Consider the following 26,588-nt stretch of genomic DNA (forward strand, 5'->3'; position numbering starts at 1 on the left):
TCGTCTACCTGTAATTATCAAAGCAGATGCTAATATCCAAGGCTCACCATCACATTGTCGCACATCTTGAGCACTTTGTTAGCACATTGTAAGAGCATGTAGTCACAAATGTGCAGCATCTGTTGCGTCTACAAAAAAAAATTTCAAGTACAAATTAGGTTAAATATTAAATATATTAAAATAAAAAAAATGACTCAACATGACATGTAATTGCACCCCAGACAAAGTGTTGTTCAAAAGGAGTGGTCCCTTTACTTAATATCGTTAGCTGATGAATCGTCAGGTGATACCAGTACCACAATACAAAATGAGATAGTCATTGTGGTACTCCATCGGTTCATCAATCTCCTTCATGGGAACTACGTAATCTTCACATCCCTCCCACCCCTCGATGGATTCCCGATGATACGCATCCCAGTTCATGGTAGCCTTTCCCCTACGATCCAAATCATGTCTCTGGTAGGTTAAGCATCGTTTGGCGCAAACCATAATGCCGCATGACCTGTTCAAGGTAGTGTTATTCAACCACGTCAAAGAAAATCATAGGCGTTCGTACATGCCACTCATCATCGTTACCCTTTTCTACGAGATATGGATCTCATATCTAAGACATAAAACAATTAAATAATTACATTGTGGAACGAAATAAATAATTGTGAATTGAAAAGCAATCAAAGTATCTGCTCACTAATCATGCAATCAAGTAAATTGCATAAGGGATGTACAACTCTTGAGGTTTGAGAAGTGTTAATCAAGGCACGATCCATCTCGATCCATATGGCTCGTGCTCTAGAGAATCCACCGGCTCAACACAGAAAAGGATAGGTTGTCCGTCATTTCCTTTGCGTCGTCGAGTTAGGGTAGTAGGAACGCAAAAAGTAAGGTTCTGAATACTGATAACCAGCTTCTAGCACGTCGTTAATACTAAAAACTAGTTATACAAACAATATTTATAATCACCTTGATTCTACTACAACGAGTGTAATGGTAAGTCGGGGGTCGAACCACAAGGACAAGGGATGCTAGACTAAAGACTTGGTGTGGGAAGGTTATATGGAAGGTTGATTGGTGGGTGAACTTAACTAATAACAAGAATAAAAAGGAAAACTCAACAATGAAAGACAAGCGGGGAGTAGACTACGTCCACCCTAGGATGGTCTATTGGAAATAAAGATAAGCTAGGTCAAAGGAGTTCGAACGATAATCAATCAAGACACTCTGATATCGAGAGGAAGTTGGTGACTCTATAAGCCACACGAACGACCTATAATCGCCCTATGTCTCTCTAGGAGTGGCAGGACAAGACTCGAATTGAATATCTATCAACAATCATCATCAACCTCAACCCTAATCCTAAACATTAAAGACAAGACCAAACCTAGGGTTTCTCTAACCTAAAACCCCTAAAGAAACTACTCTAACATACTAGAGATAAACGCAATAAACAAGAAAAGCATTAAAGGAATTGAAGAACATGAAAGCATTAAATCTAAACTAAGAAAGTATTAAATGAAAGCATTAAAGGAAAGTAATAGAAGAAAGCAATAGAGGAAAGTAATAAAGACATCAAAGCATTAAAGAAATAAACTTACATAAATGAAGTGACATGAAAGTAGATGAAGGCATAAATGAAGAACAATAAATCTACACTAGGGCAAAAAGTAAAGAAAAGCAATAAAAGAATGATGTTCTAGAGTGAGGCACAAAGGCACCCATACTAGGCATCCCCCTTTTTTACAGAAATGAGGGGTATTTATAAGCTGAGGAACAAAAGGGGTAAAATTCCCTAAAAGCCCTCGGAGTTTGGTTTGCGAAGAAAAGAAATCGCGCAGTCTGGGGGGTCCATTCGACCGAATTAAAGGACCATTCGCCCGAATGGGCACCCATTCGACCGAATAGGGATCCATTCAGGGTTTCCAGCAAGTCTGAGCACGTTTCCTTGGAGTTTTAGGTCCATTCGCCCGAATCTAGCTCCATTCGACCGAATGGTATTTGGATTCGGTCGAATCCTTGTTCTCCTTGGCCCATTTTCGTCTTTTGAAGCTTTCGATGCCTTCCGGACTTTGCGGGGACCTTGAGGAAGACTTAGAATGCTTGGGAAAGCTTCGGTACGCGTGTTTAATCTTCGATCAAAGTATCTAAGTCTCGTACACAACGTAAAATACCTTGAAATCTCCGAAAATACCTGAAGTTACCTCAAAACACCATGGAGACAAGAACTAGGTAAAATCATGCGTAAAGTGTGTGAAAACCATTCTAAAATGCGAGACTTGACACTAAAATGAGGAGATAAGTGTGCTCTATAAATGAGCACATCAAATACCTGTAGAATGACCAGTGGACACACAAAGTCATTGGATGCTTTCCCTTTCTTGATCGAAGCAGCTCGATATAAATGTTTGTATTGGAAAGTAAGTGCGGCATATGTGATATCATTCCAGTCTCGGTAAAGGAGCTCTAAAAAAATTTCTTTGCATCTCGTTTCCGAAAATGTCAACAAACAAATAGCTCGAAATAAGTAACCAACAATAAATGTGCACATAACACTCCAAAACTGCATCATCAGCATTAGGTGTTGGTGAATGAACAAAGGTGTGAAGTAACCACATCTAATTCACCAAAGACCCAGGTATTTTTCTCGTGTAACTACGTCTCCTTATCTTTCTCGAGTCGGGGAATCCTTTTGTCGCGCTCTCCTTTATGGGTATGAGTTGCCGCCGTCCTTCCCTCCCCAGACCCTGTCCATAGTTTTTCTATGAGCGGGATACACTAGGTAGGATGATGATGATGATGATGACCCAGGTATCGCTTCGTCAAGTGGTAGTACCCAAACATCCTCTGTATCTGCTCTCTAGTGTGGCTTGGACTAGGATCGATGACTGCCCTTCCACTCACCGGTAAATCCGTGAGTATAGCAACATAAAGTTGTGTGATGGTTGCATCAAGTAGGTCGGTCCATATAAAATGCTAATGATGGGAATGTTGTGAAAATAACGCTAAAGAGTTTATAGGACCAAGGTTCTCTATCCTGTTTGTTCAATTTTCATTATGATCGATTTTCAAAAATCAACTAACTTAACGACTTTAATAAATAATACATACTTTGCTAATTCATTATACTTTGCTAATAATAAGCTAACATAATTTGACAACTAATTAATTATTTTGACAACTAATTTAATAATCAACATATTTTGCAAATTTAATAACTAATACATACCGAAACATAACTAAAAAGAATACTATAAAATAACTAATGATAATAATCAACTAATAATAACAATCAACATATCCCAAGTAATTGACAGTTTCAATAATTTCAGTATATCACAAGTAATCAACAATATCAACAATGATAATAATATACACCAAAATAATAATAATAATAATAATAAAAATAATAATAATAATAATAATAATAATAATAATAACAACAACAACAACAACAACAACAACAACAACAATAATAATAATAATAATAGTAATAATGAAAATTTCAATAAAACTCAATACTGTTAAATTCAATAATATTCAATAAACATGTAATATAATTATAATGAAAAATTCAATAATTACCTCAACTAAGCCAAATATAGATATTAATATTAACAATAAAGCAAAGAGTGAATAATTATATGCCCTGCACAAAAAAAAAATCATATTATTAAAAAATTTAAAATCCTAAATCATCAACTTTAAACAAAAAGTTGAATAATACATTACCTTTAACCGCGAAATTGAACATAAAATACTAAAAATGGGTAACAATTTGAACAATAAAGAAGAAAATAGAAAAGGAATAGGAAGATATTATAGGCAATTAGATTGTTTAATGGGCGAAAATGGCTTAGAAATTTCATTAATGGAAGGAAAAGGATAAGTGAAATGAGGATGATTTCAAAGAAGAAGATAAATGTAGAATTTAGGACATAGAAATTGTTGTCCAAGACAATATTTTCACTTAAAAAGGAAAAACGTTTCTAAAACCCAATGTATAGGCTTATTTAATGGGCCCCATATTGATGCCTGAGTCAATATTTTTTCCTTAATGTTTAATTTGAGAATTATTTTTATCCGTAACTTAGTTTAAGATTTTTTTAAAATAAAAAAAGCTTATTTTATTTCAGTTTTCCAAAAATACTAGAATAGGCCAACTAGGATTTGTTTCCTCTTTTCCCCATCTTCTAGCTTCACCAAAAAATAATACCTCCTTCCTCTTTCATGTGTCCAAACCTAAGTTAAGAAGATCTTTAAATGAATCATGGCTATTTCTACAACATCATCTCTATTTTCTCTATCAACACCTCTCGTTCACAGTACAAACATCTTATTTTCCTCCCAAAAGTCTAGAACTGTCTTCAATCAGTATCATTATCATACCAACAACATATCATCATATCAACCACTCATTTCAATTCTCAACTTATCCAAACTAAAACCCATTGATTTTCACCGTAACCCATCTCAAAAATACAATCTTTATACTAAAAATCGCAGAAATTTGAGGATTTCAGCTACTTCTTCTGAAGATGCTGCTGTAATTCCATCTGAAACTGCCCAGCAAATTGTGGATAGTGCTGCGACTTCTGGAAATGATATCACTTCTACTGTCATTTCAGTCCTTTTGTTCATTGCTTTTGTTGCCCTTTCTGTTCTCACTATTGGGGTAACTTCATTTCTTGCTAAATTCAGTAATTATTATTCAAACAACATTTCATTGCCCGGATGCCACTGAATAACTAGGGTTTGGCCTTCCGTCGTACACAATCTTGTTAGTTATTAACAAACATTTTCCGATTGACCCTTATAGAAAAGATTCTATAATACAGTCTATATTAAACTATTTTTTAATGATGTTTTGTTGTAATGGTGTGAACAGGTTGTATACATTGCAGTGACAGATTTTCTGCAAAAAAGAGAGAAAGAGAAGTTTGAGAAAGAAGAAGAAGCTAAAAAGAAGAAAAGTGGGAAGAAGGTTAAAGTAAGATCTAGATCAGGTCCTAGAGGTTTTGGTCAGAAGGTTGTAGAAGAAGATGATTAGAAAAAATTTTGGGAATTTGAAGTATTGTTCATTGCTAGTCAATTACTGTTCTCAAAACTTGGTAAATTAGTGGGTTTCTTTAAAAAATTGATTCCCCCAAATGTTCATGATCTGATGATTAGAACAGTAAATTCTTTTGGCAGACTAGATCTGAAGATTGATCTTACAATTACATGGGTAATACTTAAATATTGTTTATCTTTGTTGAGCTGAACAGATATTGTTGACCTGAGAGGCTGAGACTCACTCAATCTAATCTAATTGCATTTCCATTTTCTACCCACTTGGTTGATGCAACAGGATAAAAGAATTTCGATTTTTGATATCCTTTGTTAAGTAGCTCCAAGTATAAATGAAGGATCTATACCGAGCTTGACATTACAATCCGTTCCATAGTACTTGCTATTGATAGTGACATTTTTCCACATAACATGTCATATTCAATAACAAGTATTATGAAATGAACGAAGTATATGGATATAAATATTTGTGTTAGTACTAACAGTAATTAATTAAATCTACTAAAAATTGATATTAGTAATTCAATATTTTATCCATCTCTAGTGAATACACTTTTGGATTATTTTTTAATAATCTAACATTTGTCCTTAATTTGCTATCAGTATAGTCTTTTATTTTATAAGAATTCAACCTTTGTCCTTAATTTGCTATCAGCATGCCCTATTGATATGCTGACAGCAAACTAAAAGTGACGGTTAGTTTATTAAAAAATAATTCAAAGTTAAAATTATTCACTGTAAATGAATAAAAGGTTGAATTATTAATATTAATTTTTTAATGGATTCAAGCAATCAATTGCTTGGGTTGATAAATCAGTCTTCACAATCCATAGATGGGAGATGGGGGCACAAACATTAGGCAGACACCCAACGCACAATGCAGAAAGTCGTTTTAGCTGATGGCATTGAAGATCATTTGTTCATAAATTGAAACTGTAAGCTTCAGTATATGACAAATGAATCAAACTAACAGCAGTTTGCTCAAATGCGAATCATGTAGCGCATTCCAAAATGGCACACTACAAGTTTGTGCTAAGTGGTGTTGGAGTATTATTTTCAAAGAGACAGTGATTGCAACCTCTTTTCACAATGGAAACTGAAATATTTTGTTCCTTGAGATCATTTCTTCACAGTAAAACACAAAAAATCCGCGTTTACTATAGCTCAAAAATTGAAGTGAGAATTTATGTACTTGATAAAACAAATTAAAATGGACATAGAGAGCATAATATAATACTCTACTTAAGATAATAACAGAAGAGGTAGATGAACAAGATTGTAGTTTTTCCTTCTTTCTTTTCTTAATTTTCTGGGAAATAGATAAAAACATGAATCCAAAGATACCATACAAAAGAAAATCCGAGCTTCCTAGGACATCAACAGATCTCGACATGATCAAATTTGTACAGTCACGAAACGATTTTCACTAGAGAAAAAGCCTACCCTTCACCATCATATCCTTTTTACAGCCCTGTATGCTCATACAAGTATTTTCTAATAAAAAAACTCTGCAGGAGCACAAACATTATATATATTCCACATCTGCAGCATAGCTCTTTTCATTCTATGTATAGCCTTAAAACTACAAAATGTACAATTTTCCCAAGTACAAAAGCAACAACCTTTTATTCCTGGGCTCCCTAACCTAGTCCTTCTCGAAAGGACTGGCGGAGCAATAACTCTAGATCTTAAACGAAAATTTAAAAAGCTGGAAAATGATGAAGCGTACTGGCTTCTGTCAGCTGTACAAACTCTGATTTCCTATCCCACCTATGCAGGCTGTGGAGTCTGCCCAGCAATTCTCCTTTCTGCAAACAAACGGACAGCAATTTGCAACTTCAGAACATCACAATGAAATACACGCTAATATCATCGCTAGTATATTGTAACCATCTAGTTGCACTATATATGGTCAAACCTGGGTCAGGCTACAGGGTTGGAGCAAAACCATGGCGTGCAGGCCTACATCCGTCTTAAAATAGGCCTGCAAGCTAGCCCGAAAATCCCACATGCCCAACCACAACAGTCAACAGCCGCTAACCAATATTTCACGACTAAACGTTGATAAAATAATAGAACAATTCACAAACTCTTTAATAATGTATTTAGAAGAAAAGGTTGATATTAATAATTAAAAGTTAGTTAAAAAAGGAAAAGCAAAGAGTGGAAACTGTGCATAGAATTCCAGAGAGAAAATGTAATATGAAAATGGACACTGAATTAATACCTCCTGCAGCAACAAGCTTTTCCACACGTGCAACAATATGTTTCCCATAAGTGTATTTCTTCAATGCATTTAAATGAACCTTAATTCGGGACAAAATATGCTCTCTTTGCTGATCACTGCAAGTTTCCAACACCTTCTGTACGACATAATTAGCAAATTGGTCCTTCATCATCGCCTAAAATAGCAAATAAGAAAATATCTTCAGAAATATTATATATGCACGACTGTTGCAAAGCGAATTTACAAGTAAAGGTATCGTCCTATTTATAGGAAAATGACACCAATTTGCAAACAAATTAATGTTTACATCAAAGAGTTGCCAAGTAGAAATCAAGCAGTGAGGCACATAAAAGCACAATTTAAGAAACGATGTATTCCACATTATAATGAAAGGAGAGACCAATACTAATTTGACAAACCTGAAGAGGCTCATTTTCATCAGTAGTGCCAAGCATCTCATTTACCAGAATTTCTCGTTCTTCTGCATTGCCAAAACACAGACATTTTTCAACAACATTGGAAGCAAACTTCTGCTGGCTCATTTGAACTATCTTCCCGGCCAACTCCCTGATAATTTGTGTCCGCTCATGTGGCTTCCCATGTTCCAGGACATGCTGCTCACAGAAGTTACAAGCGATTCTCCATGTTAGAGAAGAGTTCCATTAACAAAAAATGAATAATCAACTAAACATCAAACGGTTTGGAACACATAACTCTAGAAAAAGTACCACGATTACAAACCACAAACAACAAATGCAACTGCACCCTACACGCTATTCCTTTGTTCCCCATTTCCTCTTTCATTATTTTCAGCGACTGACTCAACATTTCAAACACGCATCTAAATTTAAACAGGCTAAAAAATAAAAACCCACATCTCTAGTTTACTAGTCTTACTAAAAACAAGCAAAAATAGGCATCAAATAGCAGGAATTACAAGTTTTATTTACAAAAAGGTTTCCAAAATGGCTCTCTAAACATTGAATATAGCTCAAAGAAATGGTTATGATTTTGAGAATTTAAACCTGAGAACAGTCAAACACCCCAAGTACAGATAAATTGTGATGATGACACACCTGAACGACATAATTTCCATACTGATCCTGTGCCAACATACTAACTGAACCCAGAATCTCATCCATAACTTTGCACTGAGTCTGTGGGTCTTTGCAGTGCTCCAGAACTCTCTATAACCAGCAAAAAAAAATTAGGGATATAAAGTTGATTCATAATACTAAATCAAGCATGTGCGACTACAGCAACCAGCCAATTAACCTGAATCACACGACATCCATAAGGATGAGTTGAAAGAGTAACAACTTGATCAAAAAATGATTCAACTATAAACTGAATATGCTCTTCAGGGACACATTCAATGCATTTCTGAATGACATGGTTCCCATTTTGATCACGCACACATCGCATTATACTACCATCAAGCTCTTGAACCATTTTGATCTTCTGATCCAGATCAACTACTTCAATAGCCTGTCAGCTCGAACAGATTAGAAAAAATACCAATTACACAATTCTCCGGAAACACATGAGACAAACAAGTCATAGTGAAGCAAGTGCCAAGGAACAAACTTAGAAAAGTGAAATCTTAGCAAATAATCCCTCAGTTTTTCATTCTTCCACCTTTCTATTTTGAAGCGTTAGGCGTTAGTTTTTTTTGGTTGATACTCCACTTTTTGAATACATCTTCTAGTTTACTAAAGCAAAAATATTGCTTTCTTTATGATTCATCCCACAATTTAAAGAAACAGTGAACAAAAAAAAGGGAATGTATTACAGTTTCATAAGAACCAAAATGCAGCAATTGCAACTACGACTATGACTCATGCCTTACACAGAAAAATAAACAATTAAAAGAAGCAATATCATTACAAGAAACAGATTCTATACCTTAGCACTAAAAAACAATAAAGGGAATAAAGCACAACTCAGTGACAGGTACCAAGTCATTCGAAAATTTAAAATAAATGATCAAGGAATATCTCGCATAGAATAAGAAATGTTTGCATGTAATAGAATTTAGCACTTAAATATAACAGCTAATAAGAATTTATGGATCACGACTTAGTCAAGAGTACCTTTTGGATAACACGACAGCCGTACATTTGCAGGCTAAGGTTCAACACATGACCATCAAGCTTGCTAGCAAGTTCTCTTCTTTGAGTATCCAACCCATGCTCAAAAAACTGGCAGTAACACCAAATTATATACATTAACACAGAGAAATTAGTGCCTGAAGATATTAATAATCAATCAGTTTATATGCTCCAGACAAGGACGGAATAAGAAAAGTGGTCATTACCTTCTGAATTACGTAATTCCCAAATACATCAGTCATCAGTGCAAGAGCTCGAGGTATAATTTCATCAAAAACAATAATTTTCTCTTCTTTGGTAGCAGTTTCAAGTTTTTGTTGGATGAAACGACTCCCATACTGATCCCCACTGTTTAAGCAGGACAATAAATTAGAAATCAAAACCAGGAACTTGCACCCAAAGGGCAACTCAATCACATACCTGAATTCAAAAACGTGGCCGGCAATTTCCGAAAGCTCAAAACATTTTGTCTTATTACTTTTGAACTCCTCTAACAATGACGATCCGAAATTGCCATCCATGTGCCAAGGTCCCATGACACCACCCCCCAAGTTTCTTATTGAAGAAGGGTAACGCATGTTTAACTCATTGTGCCTTAATGGGCTACCTGGCCCACCAGGTGAATTTGGAATCACAGGACTCGTCAATGGACTTCCAGGATATCCCATGCCAACCCCAAATGCATGATTCCCATAGTAACCATGATTAGAACCACTGGATTTGTTTCCCAATGAAGCACCAAATTGTGATTTCTGGGGTGACAATCCCATATAAGCCTTTTGGATCATCTCCATGTAGTAATTCTCATGGGAAGGGTCATTCAAAGCAGCCGTCTGTGCATACTCAGCTGATCTAAGATACTGAAGATACATTGCATCAGTAAGAGAAGGCTGCAGAGCATTTCCTGAAATTTGATTTGCAAACCGACCAGATTCTGGAGAAGGTATTAAATTCTGTCCAGAAGGTAAACCGCCTGCCAGAACTCTTGAATCAAGCCCATGGACTCCCATAGCTGAAGCAGCAACATTTTCCAGCAATGGAGGCAAATTGAAGTTATTAAGCTGGCTTCCCATCATAGATGGCACAGTTGAGTTCAAGGAAAATCCACCCAAGCCATAATTTGCATAAGATGCGCTAGTTCCATCTAAATGGGTATAATTAGGGGACAAACCAGTTCCATTAATAGAGGATGGAGACATTCCCTTAGAATATGGAACACCAGAGCTGAAACCAGATTTTGGACGCTCAACCTGGGGGCTCCTCAGATCGGAGCCACCCATGTTGCTTCTAGCAGCTGAATGAGCAGCAGAAGGCATATGCAAATGACTTGATTCAGACTTCTTCATATATGAATGTTGCTTAACGTGTTCATGACCACTAGGCATATTAAATAAGTAGTTATGGGGATCAGAACTGTCTTGCTCAATCTGTGATTGCAAATGATCTCCATTGTCAAGATTACCATTTGTCTTGAGATTCATGCCCGATAAAGCAGCCACCAGATCAGAAGAATCGTTCTTTCCCGATGAGAGTCCATTGAATGAGCTTGGACCAGCCGCACTCTTTTTTGGTGCTCCTGCCCTGCCTTCCCCAATAGGAGTAGGGCAAGGACTCGGAGCCCTAGCAATATGTTGAGGATCAGGTGTAGTGCTTCTTGACAAAGATGAACCCAATGCAGCAGCATAGGAATATGAAGCAGGTGAGGCAACATTCTGGGAGGCAGAAGAACCCTGAATATTCGAACCTTCTCGCCGCAACATAGCTAGTTCAGCTTCAGCTGACGCCATTGTATCAACACTTTCATCAAAAGCGTTGCGGCTGGCAGGCCGAGAGGGATGTCTTGAGGGAGGATTAGAACGACCTAAATCATTCTGTCATGATAAATTGAAAAATTAATAAACAAATAAGTTAGCTGTTAAATTAGACCAAGAATAATAACTTAAACATAGGAGTTATAGAAGGCATTGATATCTAAAGATCATGAATAATTTAACTACCAACTAAACAAACTGAAAAATGTAAAGCACAAAGGAGTGACTATCTAATAGCAAATACTGAACCAAAAGCTTAGTTCCAGTGCAACTCTGTTCAATAACAAACAAGGCCAGTAACAATCAGCTACCAACAACACAAATAAAGTTCGCTACAGTTCACACTTAAATCGGAGTGCAAGCACAGAACTCACAAAAAGAACCTCTTAAAATTAAGACGACTAAGAAGATCAAAGCGTAAACTGATCATCCAAAACACACTGAAATAAAACATCATGTCAAGCTTTAATCTAATCATGAAATGTCAGACGCCAACTACAAAGAGATAGTGAAGCCCCAATAAGTGAAAGAAGTGCAATAAACAAGAATCAAACACAACACATAACCAGCAACATATACCTGAAAAATTTCAGCCAGACTCTTCTGCTTAGTGCCAAGTCCAATACCCGGCAGGCCAGGCAGTCCATCCTTACCCCAATCAGCTGACCCCTGAACCTTGTCCGGCTCAACCTCCCTCTCATCTTTCTTCGAACTAAACCCCGGAGGCATCAAATAAGGAGACCTACCAGGTCCATTCTCAGCCTTAGTCCCTTTCCTCTTATCCCCAATTCCGCCTAACACAGAGCTCCCACCTTGCAACCTTTGTGCAAACCTCCAATCCTCCTTCGATAAAAGTGGCGGAGGCAATCTAGGATTCAAGTTAACGTTCGAATAATAATACGACAAATAAGCAGGATCAGACCTTAGCTCCTCCTCAGACATTGCACCATTGCCATTATTCTTACTCTTGGCAAATTCAGTAAAAGCATCAGTGTTCCCAAAAAGCCCCCCTACTGCGCTCAACGACCCCTCCACAGTCGGAGGGGCTGAACCACTCCTGTAAATATTAAGCTCACGCTCGCGGTCATCGGCTGGCTCTTGCTGGCGCCTCTGCTCACGGAGCAACTTCTCTAATTCATCCGCAAAAGACCCCTCGTTTTCTCCACCTATCATTTGTCTCCTTCCCATTTCAGATAACATTGTCACACTCTACAACACAGTAAACCCTGAAATTAAACCAAACCCACAAACCCTAGATACCCTGATACCCCTATATCATATCAAAGCTCAAAACTTTCTAAAACCCTTATATCATATGAAAGCCCAAAACTTTCAAAAACCCCTATATCATATCAAAGCTTAAAACTTTAATATAAATTATTTACACCTAAAGAAGCTTTAATACAGCTATTTAATTCCATGAACAACGAAAAAACATAAAAGTAAGTTATTACTATAATTGATCAAGAACCAATCTTTTTAATTTAAGTTTAACTACAAAGTTAATTAAAAATCAACAAAGGAAAAGATGGGTGATAGAAATGATTATCTGAGTTTGATGATCGGATGATGATCAAGCAACAGCAAACTCCATTTCTCAAGATTTCTCTTACATTTAATCAAAACCCATCTCAGCAATAAATCAAAATTTTCTTTAACAGAATGATATTTTTTTGGGAATTTAGGACAGAGAAAATTAGGTTCTAGAAGATCGGAGATGAATTATTCAACGGTTGAGATCAATTCCGGCGGCTATTTATCGAAAGGGTTTCTTTTGTTCTTACCATCAGTTCCCTTCTTATTGCAAGAACCTTTGTTTAGGGTTTTTGTAATGTTGATTTGTGGACTTTTTTTGTGTGTGAATTAAAAAATAAAATAAAAATTAGAGGGGAGAGAAAATGAGTCTCATCAAACTGAAAAAAAATAAGGTTTACCTGACTTGCTTTTTGATAATAACTTTTTATTTTTTTATTTTTTTAGGTAATAGCATTCTTTTTATAGCTGGTCTTAAACGAGACGGCCTCATAATGAGACCGTCAATTTGAGCCAGTCCAATTCATGCGTGTATCAACCTCATATGCTTTCTCTTGTTTTTTTCATTTTCTGGGCATTTTTCAATTTTAATCTTAAAGGTGTCAATTTTGACCTTAAATGTATTCATTTTAACTTAAATGTATCAATTTCAACTTAAAAACTTTAAACACATCAATTAACATAAAATTTTCAATTTTGGCCTATTTTTGATCAATTTTGACGTTAAATTGATGAATTTCTACCTAAATATTGTTTTATTTCACAATCTGAAACGAAGTTAATAAAATGGTATTATTTTATCATTCTATGGATGAACTTTAAACAACAAATAAATGGTCAATAACACTATTAATAATAGTGTTAAAACATTGCACAATACAAGTATTTTTATTCAATGCAACACGATGATTCTAATGGAACTTCTAATATTCAATTATCGTTTTAAAAATAAGTATTCAAATTGTATAGATATATTGTATAGCATTTAGTTCAAATGTAATAGGTTAATAGTTTTAACACTATTATTGATAGGTTTATTGACCCTTCATTTGTTGTTTGAAATTCATCCATAGAATTATAGTATAATACCATTTTATATAACTTCGTTCTAAAATTGTGAAACAGAACCATATTTAGGTAGAAATTGATCAATTTAATATTAAAAATGATCACTTACGGGTTCAAATGGAAATTTTTTACTTTAATTGATATGTTTAAGTTTCTCTACGTTGAAATTGATACCTTTAAGGTCAAAATTGATACCGTAAAGATCAAAATTGATAAGTGCCCAGAAAATGAAAAAACAAGAGAAAACGCGTGATGTTGTTACACTCACGAATTGGGCCGGCCCACTCTTGGTCACAATTTGAGATGGTCTCGTCCAAGTTTTGGTTATTTTTATAGTAGTAGTAAATATTAATAGGTGTACATTATTATTATTATTATTATTATTATTATTATTATTATTATTATTATTATTATTATTATTGTTATTATTATTATTATTTTGGAAGAAGAAAGAAATTCTATTAAAAACGCAAACATGTACAAGTGACAAGCCTAGATAGACACAACTGACTTCTATTAACTGCATCATATTGCTAGATACGCACACCTTCTCGGAAGGGTTTCCTACCAGCATTCTTCATGTGCATAAAAGATAGAGTGTAGGTCTCAAAAAGAATGTAGGAAGCCATAGGAGTCTCCTAAAAAAAAGAAAAAGAAAAAAAACCAAAACTATACATCATATATGGTCCTATACATCCAGCTAGTATCTCTATCGTCTTCTTTGACTCAGATAGTAGTGGAGCGGGCCTTCACTTCGTGCTTAATAGTCTTCAAAACAATTTCAATGGACTTAACTTTTGCTTGCTAAATCGCTTTATTTCAGGTTTGCCATATCTGGATATTAAGCAGTTCAGGGCGGTGCAAAAAACTTGGTTGAGGACATTCTCCATTTTTTTTCAACTAAATTACTCAACGAAGATATTCGAGCATTAGACCCAAGTCATGTTAGAACCACATCTACACAAGTTTTACTAAATCTGCACGCAAAGAACAAATGGTCAATGGATTCTTTTTCATCACCACAAAGTGGACAAGACACATTTGGGGTTACTCCCAGCTTGAAAAAGCGGTCTTTGGTCTTGAGTTTATTAAGGAATGCGAGCCATAGGATGAATCGAGTCTTGGGGAGAGCATGCCTTGACCAAACTTTCCTTGCCCGGTTCACCTTCCAGGGGGGGGGGGGGTTGCAGCCTTGCCCAATTTTATTTTTTTATTTATTAATTATTATTATTATTATTATTATTATTATTATTATTATTATTATTATTATTCAGTTTCTTAATGAAGTTCTCACAAAGTCACGCGAATTAAGAAAAATAAAATTTTGTACATAGTCGATTTATTATTTTATTGAATAATAAATTTGATGAAGAAAAAGAAAGAATCATAAACAATATAAAAATATTAAAAGAAGGCTAATGGAAAATATATGGGGACTACAATTGATAAAAAATGTCTTTATAAAGTTAGTGGGAAACATATGGAGATTATAAAGAATTTGAAAGTGTTAAAATGAAGTTAATGGAAACATGTGAAGACCAAAAGTATTATTATAATATTTAAATGAAAATGGACAAGGTTAGTTTTGTCCAAAATATGTCATATAAATAGAAATATTCTTTGTGGGAACAACAAACGGAACACCCAAAAATGGCAAATGAGAACTTCTTTAAGGAACGGAGAGAGTATTTTTGAAAAATTCCAGCTATTCGGTATAATTGATGAGAATAAACTCAACCGTTGTTTATCCTTAATTTTTCACTTATAAAGAAACTTTGAAAATCGGTATAAACAATAGGCTTTTTATTTTTTAATAAATATACCAAATAGATGGCTTTATTTAAAAATAAATAATAAGTAAATTTATTTCCAGCGAATTAAGTAAATGTTAGTTTATTAACAATTTACCCTTATTATCATTAATATTTGCTAGTAATTTCAACATTCAAATTAGTTAATGTGGAACTACTAAACATTTAGCGTTATTATTTTAGTTGACATTAAGTTTAGTTTCTTATTTGTTTAGTTCTATAATAATCTATTATCTATTTATTATCTATCAACTATTAATTATTAACTATCAACTATTAATTATTAACTATCAACTATAAAAAACAAGCAACTTATTATACTCCCTCCTATTCACCTTAGGTGTCTCATTTACTTTTGAGATACTATTTATCTATCATTCTTAAATTGCATTTTATTATTAATCTATAAGTTAAAACATAATCATGTGAGATCTTATTTAATTCGTTTTCATGTAAAGATTATTAATATCAACTTTTTATAATTTTTAATTATATATAACTCGATATATTAAGGATTGAATAAGTGCATTGGATAGAGTGCATAAAGTAAATGGGACACTTAAGATGAATTAGAGTGAGTAATATTCATTTTCCAATCTAATAAACAGTGCCTTTTAAACTTATGCCACGTGTACCTTAATAAAACCAGATTGCTCCACGTGTTTATATTTTCCTGTTCATTACCTTCCCATTTCTAATCCTTCCTCAGTTTCATTCAGCTTCCTTCACCTTCCATTCCTGAGTGCTCTTCTTTATTGTCCACAAAACAAGGGAAATTTCATGCTGATAAACTGCACTTGCTTCACCGATTCCAGGCCAATCATCTGGCAAATCATCAATTTCATTGAAGTTTCTCTTTTACATTTGGTTTTTGAATAATCACGGTAAGATCCAGGCCACTCTCTTCTACATTGATCTTTTCCATTTAGTTTTTTTTTTTTTTTTTTTTTTTTTTTTTTTTTTTTAATATTTTTTAATTTTTTTTAACGGTTTCCTTACATTTTTGAATAATCACGGTCTCCTTACATTCTTGGTCAAGCTCAAGCACCAGGTCCAACCTCCTATGATTCTAAGGTTCCTCTAATGTTGGCTGGAAACCGAACCAAGAGACCAGATTTTCTTAGAAAATTTAAGATTTTATCAGGGTGGTTGGGATATTTCAAATAAGCATTACTGGGTGGTACGGGACTTTGTCATTTTTTCGGGGGTTATATGCGTATTAGTTTTGTATTTCTCTTGTTGAGCAGTTTGATTTTGCTGAATATGACAATTTAATATGGCTTAAGATGTTTGAGTTTGTTTGCTTTGTGCAAAATGTTTAGGTATTATTGTATTTGTTATGATATTAGATCTGCCCCTGAGTACCAATCAGATTCGGATAGGCAAGTGCCGGGTCTTGTAGACTTAGTTGCAACTTGAAACTTCCCTTGTTTAGTAGCCCTTCACTAAAACGTTAAGATTGTGTACAACCACTCCACCATTGCCCTTTTGGATTGTTTGAGGATGAAATATGGATACATGAGGTGAAATAATACTCTCAACGTCATGGGCGGATAGATGAAATTCCAAGTCATTTATTAGTGGTTTCTTCTTGGACTTTTGTATGTTGCATAATTTTAGATATTATTGAAATTTTCTATTAATGTCTGATTAAATTTATCTGGTGTCTGATTGACCATCCATGCCTTTTGAAAGTAGGTTCTTCTCATGGTGTTTGTGTGGTCTATTTTGCTTTCTTTTGAGATACCGCTCTGGACATTGTTTCCTTCTGATGACTATGGATCGAAAGCATAATGGACTCTCATCTAATTGGTTCCTTTCAATGCTTTCATTTTCCTTGTCTTTTAACATATTTCACTAAATTCCAATATATTGTACAACTCAAAAAGTAGCAAAAATTGGTTTAATTTCAGCATTTTGTGTAAATCCTATCTTTACTATTTTGATGTTCTATCATATATGTTCCAATCCATTATTGCAGATTTTATGCGGATGATGTTCCCATTAGGGAGATAAGGAGAACTTCAGCAATGAAGTGCGATTTTTCCTTCCAAACTGATGTCATTGTATTCTACAATATGGGATGCCTAAATTTGGGCCACTAATAGGGGCAAGTACAAAGTAGATTATAGGTATGCTACAGTGCCACAGTGCTCCTTAGAGTAGAATGAATTTTAGATCCATAAAATCAATACCTTGCAAATAACTAGATAAACTACTTCACACAATCAAAACAGTAGGGTGCACATGGTTTTGACACAAACAACTTTTTTGGCTTTCTGATTTGCCTCTTTCTTCAAAATAGCTTTATTCAATAACTTGTTATTGACCACAACCACTCCAATTATCTATAAAATTCAAGTCTTCACATATATTTCATCCTACAACCGGTGCATACACAAGCTCTTGCACTCTAAAAAATACATAGGGAACTCATTAATTTTCTCATATTTTGTCTAAATATACAAACATATACGTGTGCTTTATTGATATAATAAGTGTTTTCCCTTTCTACAAATTTTTACAGGAAACTCTTCGCTACAGCTTCAATCTGAACTTAATATAGGTATGCTTACACTTATTTTCTTTTATGTGTTTTTTTAACTAAACATGTTTATTGATGACATTTAATTCATGCTGGTTGCTGTTTTTTTTTTGTGTTGTTTAATTTCTGTTTATGTTTAAGTATAATAGGATTTATTTCTATATCCCTCTGTCCCTCTGTATACTTACTTTGAGAGCACCCTTGATATCTAGAGTTTGAGCAATTAGAAATCCTATTTAAATGACAATTGTAAGCTTAATCGAATAAATTAACTGTTGTTGATTTGAGTAGTAGTTTATTGTTAATTTGTAGTTGTTTTAGTGCGGGTTGAACATAACTTAAAGGCATGTCAAGTATAACCAGATGAAATTTTAGTTAAGTGACTATGGAGGTAAATGTGTTGTAGATACATATCATATTGATCATAGATACGTTCAACTTGGTATTGTTGCAAAACCATGGGCTGAACGACTATATGGTTATTGTAAGAAATTAGGAATTAGCTAGACTTTGTTTGATATTTTCTTTAAATGTTGCAAGGTAGTTGTGTTTTAGAATACATAGTCATAGCACAAATGCAAGATTGAATGACCGACAAAGTCGTATGCATTCGCGTTTCATAATCCTTAAACGCATGATTCTTAATTGTACATGTCTCCCGATCATGAAGCCATATGATAGCTAATTCACTCTTTGCAACTGTCAACCTATGCGTAACTCGTCGACAACTTTTCACACTCAACATTGTGACCAAGTGGTGATGCCATTAATATTTCAAATGCACGAAGTGTGTGCTCCACAACACGTTCAGCGGCCTCCTTGAGACCACATAGTAGCCGCTTTTGTAATCTTGCTGTTAATCAGAGTAATTAAAGAATTCACCATATAAAGAAGCCATGAACCATCTCATTTTATTATTCCAAATTCCCAATGGTTCCTTCCTTGGAAAGTGTTTACCCACATTCGTATAAAAGCTATTGTCATGAAGCCATGAAATAGTTTATTGATAGAAGAAGTATGTTCAATACTGATGTTCTTTCCTAACAAAACGTTTAATTAGTTTAGGATAGCAGCTTTTGTGTTTGTCCGTTAACTAATCCACTTAAGAGGATTGATTGACATCAAGATTATAGAGGATAGCAGCTTTCGTGTTTATCCGTTAACTAGTCCACTTTCTTTTTTAGATACTTGTTGTTGTTCATACTATCCAAAGCTTGTCAATATTTAGGTAATTTCAACAGGGACAGTGTTTGCAATATGAATATGCACGTGGCATTTACGCAAAAAGAGCTATCCAACTGTTAAAGAAAGATAATTTTGGTTTAGTGCATAAATCTTCATGCTAACCACTTCACTTATCTGCTTAGACATGGCATAGTTCAGATGTACATAAGTGAAGCTCTGGAAAATAAATTCATCAATATGTTATTAATCACTTTGGCTGAATAAATGTATGTTTTGTGGATTACAATTTTATTTTTAGGTTTAAAATTAATACTTCATTCTTTTTGATTTCATCTTACTTTGATTTACATTTCTACATTGTTTTTTCTTATGCTAACCCTAACTTGCATTTGGTGGACTGTTTCTGATGTCAAATGACTTTGGCTTCAAGTACTCATGTTCTATTAAGTTAGAAGCAATTTTAGGAGGAAGTATTAGCCTTTTCTCCACTCAAAAATAGCAACATCAAAATATTTTTTTTTTATTTTATTTTTTATTCACTACAAGAAAATTAGTTTTTAGCAACAAGCTTTGGCAACAACTTAAAAAAAGTCGTTGCAAAAAATATTGGTCGTTGCAAAAAATGAATTTCGTTATTAATTTATTGTTTGCCATATCTGAAATTTCATTTCCCTCCACCAAAAATGAGCGCGGGCTTTGAAATAATTAATATTTGTTTTTTGCAACAATACCAGTAGTTGCTATAAAGCGTTATTAGGTAACGCAACAACACGAGTCGTTGCGAAAAATTGTTTTATGTATTGCAACAACAATGGCATTGCCAAATATCTGAGATATAATTTAATAAAATTTGAAAATACACTAAACCTAATATCATATCACATGACGTCCTTGAACATATGCCCGCCATTCACTGCTGCAATTCACTTCCTCCACCATTATCCACCACGCATTCCGCTTCAATTTAGTTTTCCTCCACTGTCATCCACCACGCGTTCTACTTCAGTTCGCCTCTGCCTTCAGCTCACCGGCTGTCCTCCTCTTTTTAAGGTAAATTTCAACCTAATTTTAGTGAAAGTTTGGGTTTTAGTGATTGAAATTAGTGCTGGGATTGATATTTTAGTGATTGATATTAGTGTTGGGATTGGTATTTTAACCTAATTGTAATCAATAATTGATATTCAGTGATTAATATTAGTGCTGGGGTTGAAATTGTGATTGATAATAGTGTTGGGTTTTAGTGATTGAAATTGCTTTGTTTTTTAGGCAGAGTTTTTAAGTGAGTTTTTATTTTAAGCTTTTTAAATGCCTTTAGTAGTTATTATCTTTTGTTCAGATTGTTTAGTACTTTAGTCACTTGATTATTTGATGCCTTACAAAGAAGAAATCCGCCATTTTCAAGTCCCTTGATTTATAATATGCTCGTGGGTCTTTTTTGTTGTTGCTTTATTGTTCAATTTTGAATGTTAGTTATTCTGTAAGTATATCTTTTTATTGCTCACTGCCATTTTGTTTAATTTTAAATGTTAGCCATTTTGTTAACAGTCACTACTCACTGCCATCTAGTATTTCTTAGTTAAAATATGCTTTTTAATTGCTTTAAAATTTGTACTTTGAATTCTAAGTCTTATGTATTATGCATTTTGTAGACTCTAAGTTGAAAACTTTATCAATAATGGTTAAGTAACGATGAAAATGATATATACAATCTCCAACTAATATGTACTTGGTATGTTTAAGTGTGTTTTACATTAAAAATGATATAACAATAGTCATAGATTAGTACAATGTCTTAGTTCTGCAAAATTTGTAGGATCGATCGATTCTACGAGCCGATCCTACGATCCGGTTCTGTGAGCCGCTTCCAACCCAAAGTAGAATCACAATCTTAACAACCTTGCGTACTCATTATTGATTTTGATTGTTAAATTATCCATGTCATTGAAAAAATTCAGTAATTGTTCTCAGTTTGTTTCTCTTAATTATTGTTCTTTGCCTTTTCAATTGCAGTTAATTTGTTCATAGTTCGCCTCCGCTTTCGTCCGCCTTCAGTTCTGCTCCTCTTCTCTGTTGTTGCAGCCTATTTTAAAGGTAAATTTTAACCTGATTTTAGTGAAAGTTTGGTTTTGTTTGTTTAATTGTAATCAGTGATTGATATTAACCTAAGTTTAGTGCTGGAATTGAAATTCATAATTAACCAAACTAATGTAACCTCTTAAGTGTTGGGATTGATATTTTGGTGAAAGTTTGGGTTTTGTTAGCCTAATTGTAATCAGTACTTGTTTCAATTGTAATTGTAGTTAGTACTCGTTGATTTTGATTCTTAAATTATCCATGTCATTAAAAGAATTCAGTAATTGTTCTCGGTTTGTTTCTCTTAATTATTGTTCTTCTCCTTTTCAATTGAGTTGAACAATTGCAGTTTATTTGTTCTTCAGTTGCAGTAGGTTTCTATTTCAACACAACATAAGTACTAATTAAATAACCAACAAGGATTAAAAAGACATTAGCAAATAAAATGAATTTTATTTAATCCTCAAAACCTTCAATTGCAGTAGGTTCTTCAATTGTTAGTAGATACTTCTTATTCTTGTTGTAGTAACTTAGTTCTTCAAATTTCTTCTTTTGGTATGTTGGGTAATTAGGTAATTAACACTTTGTTTGTTCGTGTTCTTGTTGTAATAAGTTATCTTTAAAGTTAGTAAATTTCAAACTTCTATTCTGATTTATTCACTTTGCAAAATTCAGTTAGTTCTTGTTCTTGTTGTCGTAAGTTATTCAATGTCTTTTATAATTATACAATACAATTCATAAATATTCTTTGGTGTCATGTTTATCAATTGTTACATTTTGAATTTAGGAAATGACTTGGTCAAAGTAAATGATCGTTCATCCTCCTTTTATGTAAATGGTTGTTTTTAAAATTTACCCTTTCTAATGTAAGTGAAGACGTCAAAGAGAGTACTATTAGGTGTCCTTGTAATAGTTGTGGCAACATATTTTTCAAAACAAAATGTGATGTAAGATTAGACTTGCTCAAGAAAGGAATATATGAGAAATACACTTATGGGATCTTCATGGGGAAAAACTAAATGTCCCAAGTGACAAGGAAAATTCCAACGAGTTTGATGACACTGATAATGTTATCACAATGTTGCAAGATGCGTGCGGAGTAGGGGGTATGAATTTTGGGAGTAATGCAGAGGTTTTAAAGATGAAGTACCAAAACCGATTACTTGAATTGTTAATTAATCATGTCCAACATGGATGTCTAGCAAATTCTTGTAAGTTATTTTAAAGAGCCATCAACTTTCGATTCAAAAAATGACCACGTTTGTTGTTCAGAGGTATATTCAAATACTTCTTCAATAAACGTGGGTTTAGCTTGGGTTTTGATGGCCTGTTTGCTGGGTCAGTCACCAATGAGTCATCCACAATGACCAGCAACAACTCCAGCAACGCCGGCCAGAGCACCAGCTACAGTAGGGTCCAGCAACGGCTGCGCTGGTTCTTTACGGCAGGTTCCAGGCTTTTGGAACAACGGCTGGTTCTTCTTGCCTGGTTCAGCAGTGACGGTGTACAGCCCCTTTTCCGGTGGTCGTGATAGCTTCCTTCCTCTCCTAAGCCTGCAGCCCTTCACGGAGCTTGGCCAGCACCAATAGGTTGGTTCTCTCAAACGCCAGCACGAACAGTTGGTTTCGGTTTGGCAAGAATTCAGCAGCCAACAGGGGCGTCCGGGTGGATTCCAGTCAGCCTACGGGTGAAATTGTGGGGTACCTCTTGAACCATATTCGTCCTGCTCAAAATATGGCCCAAGTACAGGGGAAAAACTACAAGTTGTTCCCACTGAAGCTGTTCCCACTGATCCTACTATTCCTACTGCTCCTACTTAAAACAAATCTTGAGCATCTAAGTTTGGAACGTGTTGAGAACAACAATCCACACCACGAGCCAGCTACTCCAACCCAAGAGGTACGCAAGAAAACCAAAGGCCACACAGCATGTTCAAACAGTCAAGACACTGCCCAACAGTCTGCTTACGACCAGGCCACCTTACTTTGTTGCCTGAGACTTAACCACGAGCTTCAAAGGGGTGACCATGGAAGATATGACATCTTGGCACATGGACCGAGCCATCAAGGGCCTAGGACCCTACTGACAATAATCACAGAAGCCAGGAGTACCAGCACAAGGTGCCCCAGTCACTAGCCACTGCGAAGAAGGCCATCCAGTACTTAGTCATTTTTGTCTGATTTCTGTTTTTAAAATAAGCCTAATATTGGGCACGTGTATAAACTAGCCGTTGTAATGATAGAAAGCTATAAATAGGTAGCTAGGCTTGATGTAAGGGACAATTAACGAAGTAATAAGAGTTTCATTCAGATTTTCATTGAATCAATCTGTTTTCATTGTTCGATTGCTCTCTTCTTTTCCCCTGAGTATATTGCGTTTTTCCTTCAAATCAGTCACAACACTTTGAGTGATAAAACATCTCTGAAGCTAGATTGAGGAACAATCTAGTGTGTAACCTTTCCACAAGAGCGAGTGAAGCTTAGAGAAGGGTCGTGGATTCAACCCAAAGGTGAGTGAAGCCTGAAGAGGGAGACCACGAGGCTGGCCTGAGAATCAAGAAGTGTCTTTTTGGGTGTATATTGGTGAGGTGTGTGTGTGTTTCCGCATTTTATAGACTATCTCCAAAGGCGAGAGTGATTCCGTGCAAGATTGTGAGTCTGAGGGACCCAATCTTGGTGCACCTCTTTCGGTTCAGTCCAGCACAGGTGGGTTCTTTCTCCGGCGACCATGGTGTTGTGGGTCTAGTTTAGGTCCGTATAGGCAGCATCCTCCTCCTCTGGTATGTTATTTCTCCTCGGTGTTGATTGGAGTTTTCGGTCTCTGTTATGTGACGCATTGAGGAGTGGTCTAGGTTGTTTATTGGGTATTTTCGTAGTGGATATGGTCTGGTTTTTGTTTGTGTTGATGGTTTTGTGGTCTTATGTGGGTGGTTTGGTGCTAGTTTTGGGTTGTTTGTTTAAGAAAAACGAATTCAAATTCATAAAGTAAAACAACTGTCAATCTACCAAAAAAAATCCTAATTAATCAAAAATTAGTAAATATCAAAAATAACACTTGATTCTTGAATATAAATTACCTTGGTATTTAGTTGATAATGGTGTGCTCTACAATTGAATTATGTAACCTTCAATGAAAAACAAAAACAAAAATAGTATTTTCGTGGGTTGAAGAACTAAGTTCTAAAATAATATGAAACTTGAAAAATTTAAAAGTTGAAAAAACAAAAGAGAGAAATTATAACTAAGGTTGAAGAACCAATGCAAAAATTTGAAGGTTCACAAAGCAGCAGCAGCGTTGAAGAAGTTGAAGCTTTTTTCGTGGGTTTATAAAGATGGAAACTTGAAGCTTTGAAGAAATTTTGTGGGTTTGAAGAAGCAGTATATCTTGAAGAAAAAGAAAATGAAGAAGTAATATGAAGAATTGAAGAGATATTCGTGGGTTTGTATAAGTAATGAAAACAGTAGCTTTTTTCGTGTGCATGAACAATGGAAAACAAAACGTACTGCTTCTCTAAAGGCGCTTATTTTATAAAAAAAATATAAAGTAGAGTATATGCTGCGGTTTTAGGAAAATCGTAGAATATACTCTAATTTATATTTAAAAAAAATATATAAAGTATGATATATGCTGCAGTTTTTTAAGAACTGCAGCATATACTCCATTTGATATTTTTTTATTTAAATATAATTTGGACTATATGCTGCGGTTCCAAAAAAACTATAGCATATATTCTATTTTTATTTTCCCTCCTTTTTTTGATTCTATTTTATGTTGCTTCTAATATGAACCACAACATATTTCCCGCAGCAAATGAGTTTTCCACTAGTGAAGGTTCGTTATATATATATATATATATATATATATATATATATATATATATATACATACATATGCATACATACATATATATATATACATACATATACATATCTACATATATACATATCTACATATATACATACATATATATATATATATATATATATATATATATATATATATATATATATATATATATATATATATATATGTATATATATATATATGTATATATATATATATGTATATATAGAGACTATTCCTAGAATATTGCAAATTAAACAATTAATTCCCACTTTGCTTGAAATGGGAAATTATTTCCCACATTACTGTCCACGTAGGATAGGTGTGAGGAAATTTTTTTTTTTTTTAATATAATCGCTACATGAAATGGCGGTTTTGTTTAGGGATGTGAATTAAACCGCTAGTTGAAATGGCGTTTTGTGGATTTTTATTTAAAAAATAAAAAAATAAAAAAAATTAGTAAACCGCCACTTGAAGTGGCGGTTTTGTAGCAGTACAAAACAACAGATTTTTATTTAAAAAAAAAATTGTAAACCGCCACTTGAAGTGGCGGTTTTGTAGCAGTACAAAACAGCAGCTTCGACATTTGCATTTCATTTTGCTCTTCTTCCTTGTTGCTGCTACCGGTATCACTCTAAAAAAAAAATTTCTTCACTCTCATTTACTTCAAATTTACAATTCCTCTCATTCAAGTAAACTAATCAACTATATTCCCTTCTTCTCCTTGTGTACTAAAGTTCATTTTCATCCTCATTTAAGGTATGAATAAAACCCTACTTTTTTTTCAATATGCAAATTGTTTTTTTGTTCATTGTTGTTTTGAATTGAAGTTATGAAAACGTTAATTGTTGGTTACATTCTATTGTTTTCATGATTTAAGCTTACATTTTACACATTTGTAGTTGAATTTTAGGATTTGTTTTATATGCATATAAAGTGTTTGATGAAATGCTTCAATGAAAGTTTATTACTTTGTAGGGTTAGTTTAATGGTTTTTGTATATATTCATGGTATTTTTTGCTTTTATATTTGAAATGAACCTTATAATAAGTGTTCTAATACCTTAGTATCACAAATTCTTGTATTCAAATTTACACTTCCCATTATGGTGTATTGTACCTGTTTGGATGACGCGGATGATGTGACGGTTGATAGACATGCGCGAGCTTACATCTTGTACCTGTTTGGATGCATCTTGTTTCCAGACAAGAGCGGCGACTCGGTACAATTGATCTTTCTCCCTCTACTGGGAGACTTGGAGCGCGTAGATGAGTACAGTTGGGGAAGTGCTACCCTAGCGTATCTGTATCGTAACTTATG

At 34.4% G+C, this 26,588-nt stretch overlaps 3 protein-coding genes and 2 long non-coding RNA genes across 5 annotated transcripts; 2 read left to right on the forward strand and 3 right to left on the reverse strand.

Moving 5' to 3' along the window:
- Positions 1 to 363: 363 nt before the first annotated feature.
- Positions 364 to 3,977, reverse strand: LOC130827941 (uncharacterized). The gene is made up of 3 exons (XR_009047257.1): positions 3,724 to 3,977; positions 3,577 to 3,640; positions 364 to 502 (listed from the first exon to the last, which is right to left on the reverse strand). It is a non-coding gene; the product is annotated as an uncharacterized LOC130827941 (long non-coding RNA).
- Positions 1,541 to 3,261, reverse strand: LOC130827939 (uncharacterized). Its single transcript, XM_057693851.1, has 2 exons — positions 2,324 to 3,261; positions 1,541 to 2,185 (listed from the first exon to the last, which is right to left on the reverse strand). Exons 1-2 carry the CDS (start codon positions 2,567 to 2,569, stop codon positions 1,856 to 1,858), a joined length of 576 nt encoding a protein of 191 aa, XP_057549834.1. The 5' UTR covers positions 2,570 to 3,261; the 3' UTR covers positions 1,541 to 1,855.
- A 167-nt stretch (positions 3,978 to 4,144) lies between the features above and the next one.
- LOC130827940 (uncharacterized) lies at positions 4,145 to 5,255 on the forward strand. The gene is made up of 2 exons (XM_057693852.1): positions 4,145 to 4,666; positions 4,880 to 5,255. Exons 1-2 carry the CDS (start codon positions 4,262 to 4,264, stop codon positions 5,039 to 5,041), a joined length of 567 nt encoding a protein of 188 aa, XP_057549835.1. The 5' UTR covers positions 4,145 to 4,261; the 3' UTR covers positions 5,042 to 5,255.
- A 1,082-nt stretch (positions 5,256 to 6,337) lies between these two features.
- LOC130827938 (pumilio homolog 1-like) lies at positions 6,338 to 13,120 on the reverse strand. The gene is made up of 9 exons (XM_057693850.1): positions 11,790 to 13,120; positions 9,820 to 11,270; positions 9,606 to 9,747; positions 9,382 to 9,489; positions 8,564 to 8,776; positions 8,365 to 8,475; positions 7,708 to 7,902; positions 7,289 to 7,463; positions 6,338 to 6,869 (listed from the first exon to the last, which is right to left on the reverse strand). The coding sequence occupies exons 1-9, from the start codon at positions 12,408 to 12,410 to the stop codon at positions 6,832 to 6,834; spliced, it is 3,054 nt and encodes a 1,017-aa protein (XP_057549833.1). The 5' UTR covers positions 12,411 to 13,120; the 3' UTR covers positions 6,338 to 6,831.
- A 3,209-nt stretch (positions 13,121 to 16,329) lies between these two features.
- On the forward strand, positions 16,330 to 23,751 carry LOC130827109 (uncharacterized). Its single transcript, XR_009047164.1, has 4 exons — positions 16,330 to 16,506; positions 17,604 to 17,754; positions 18,150 to 18,188; positions 21,363 to 23,751. It is a non-coding gene; the product is annotated as an uncharacterized LOC130827109 (long non-coding RNA).
- Positions 23,752 to 26,588: the final 2,837 nt, after the last annotated feature.

This window comes from Amaranthus tricolor, chromosome 11, assembly GCF_026212465.1.
Source record: "Amaranthus tricolor cultivar Red isolate AtriRed21 chromosome 11, ASM2621246v1, whole genome shotgun sequence".
Classification (NCBI taxonomy): Eukaryota; Viridiplantae; Streptophyta; class Magnoliopsida; order Caryophyllales; family Amaranthaceae; genus Amaranthus; species Amaranthus tricolor.

Excerpts from the sequence above, each read along its gene's own strand:
- LOC130827939 (XM_057693851.1), bottom strand. The coding sequence starts at position 2,569 with ATGCTGATGATGCAGTTTTGGAGTGTTATGTGCACATTTATTGTTGGT. Across the intron at positions 2,186-2,323 it reads GTCCACTGGTCATTCTACAG|GTATTTTCGGAGATTTCAAG; the intron begins GTATTTGATGTG and ends AGGTAACTTCAG.
- LOC130827940 (XM_057693852.1), top strand. The coding sequence starts at position 4,262 with ATGGCTATTTCTACAACATCATCTCTATTTTCTCTATCAACACCTCTC. Across the intron at positions 4,667-4,879 it reads TTTCTGTTCTCACTATTGGG|GTTGTATACATTGCAGTGAC; the intron begins GTAACTTCATTT and ends TGGTGTGAACAG.
- LOC130827938 (XM_057693850.1), bottom strand. The coding sequence starts at position 12,410 with ATGTTATCTGAAATGGGAAGGAGACAAATGATAGGTGGAGAAAACGAG. Across the intron at positions 9,748-9,819 it reads GGCCACGTTTTTGAATTCAG|TGGGGATCAGTATGGGAGTC; the intron begins GTATGTGATTGA and ends CTGCTTAAACAG. Across the intron at positions 9,490-9,605 it reads GGAATTACGTAATTCAGAAG|TTTTTTGAGCATGGGTTGGA; the intron begins GTAATGACCACT and ends TGTTACTGCCAG.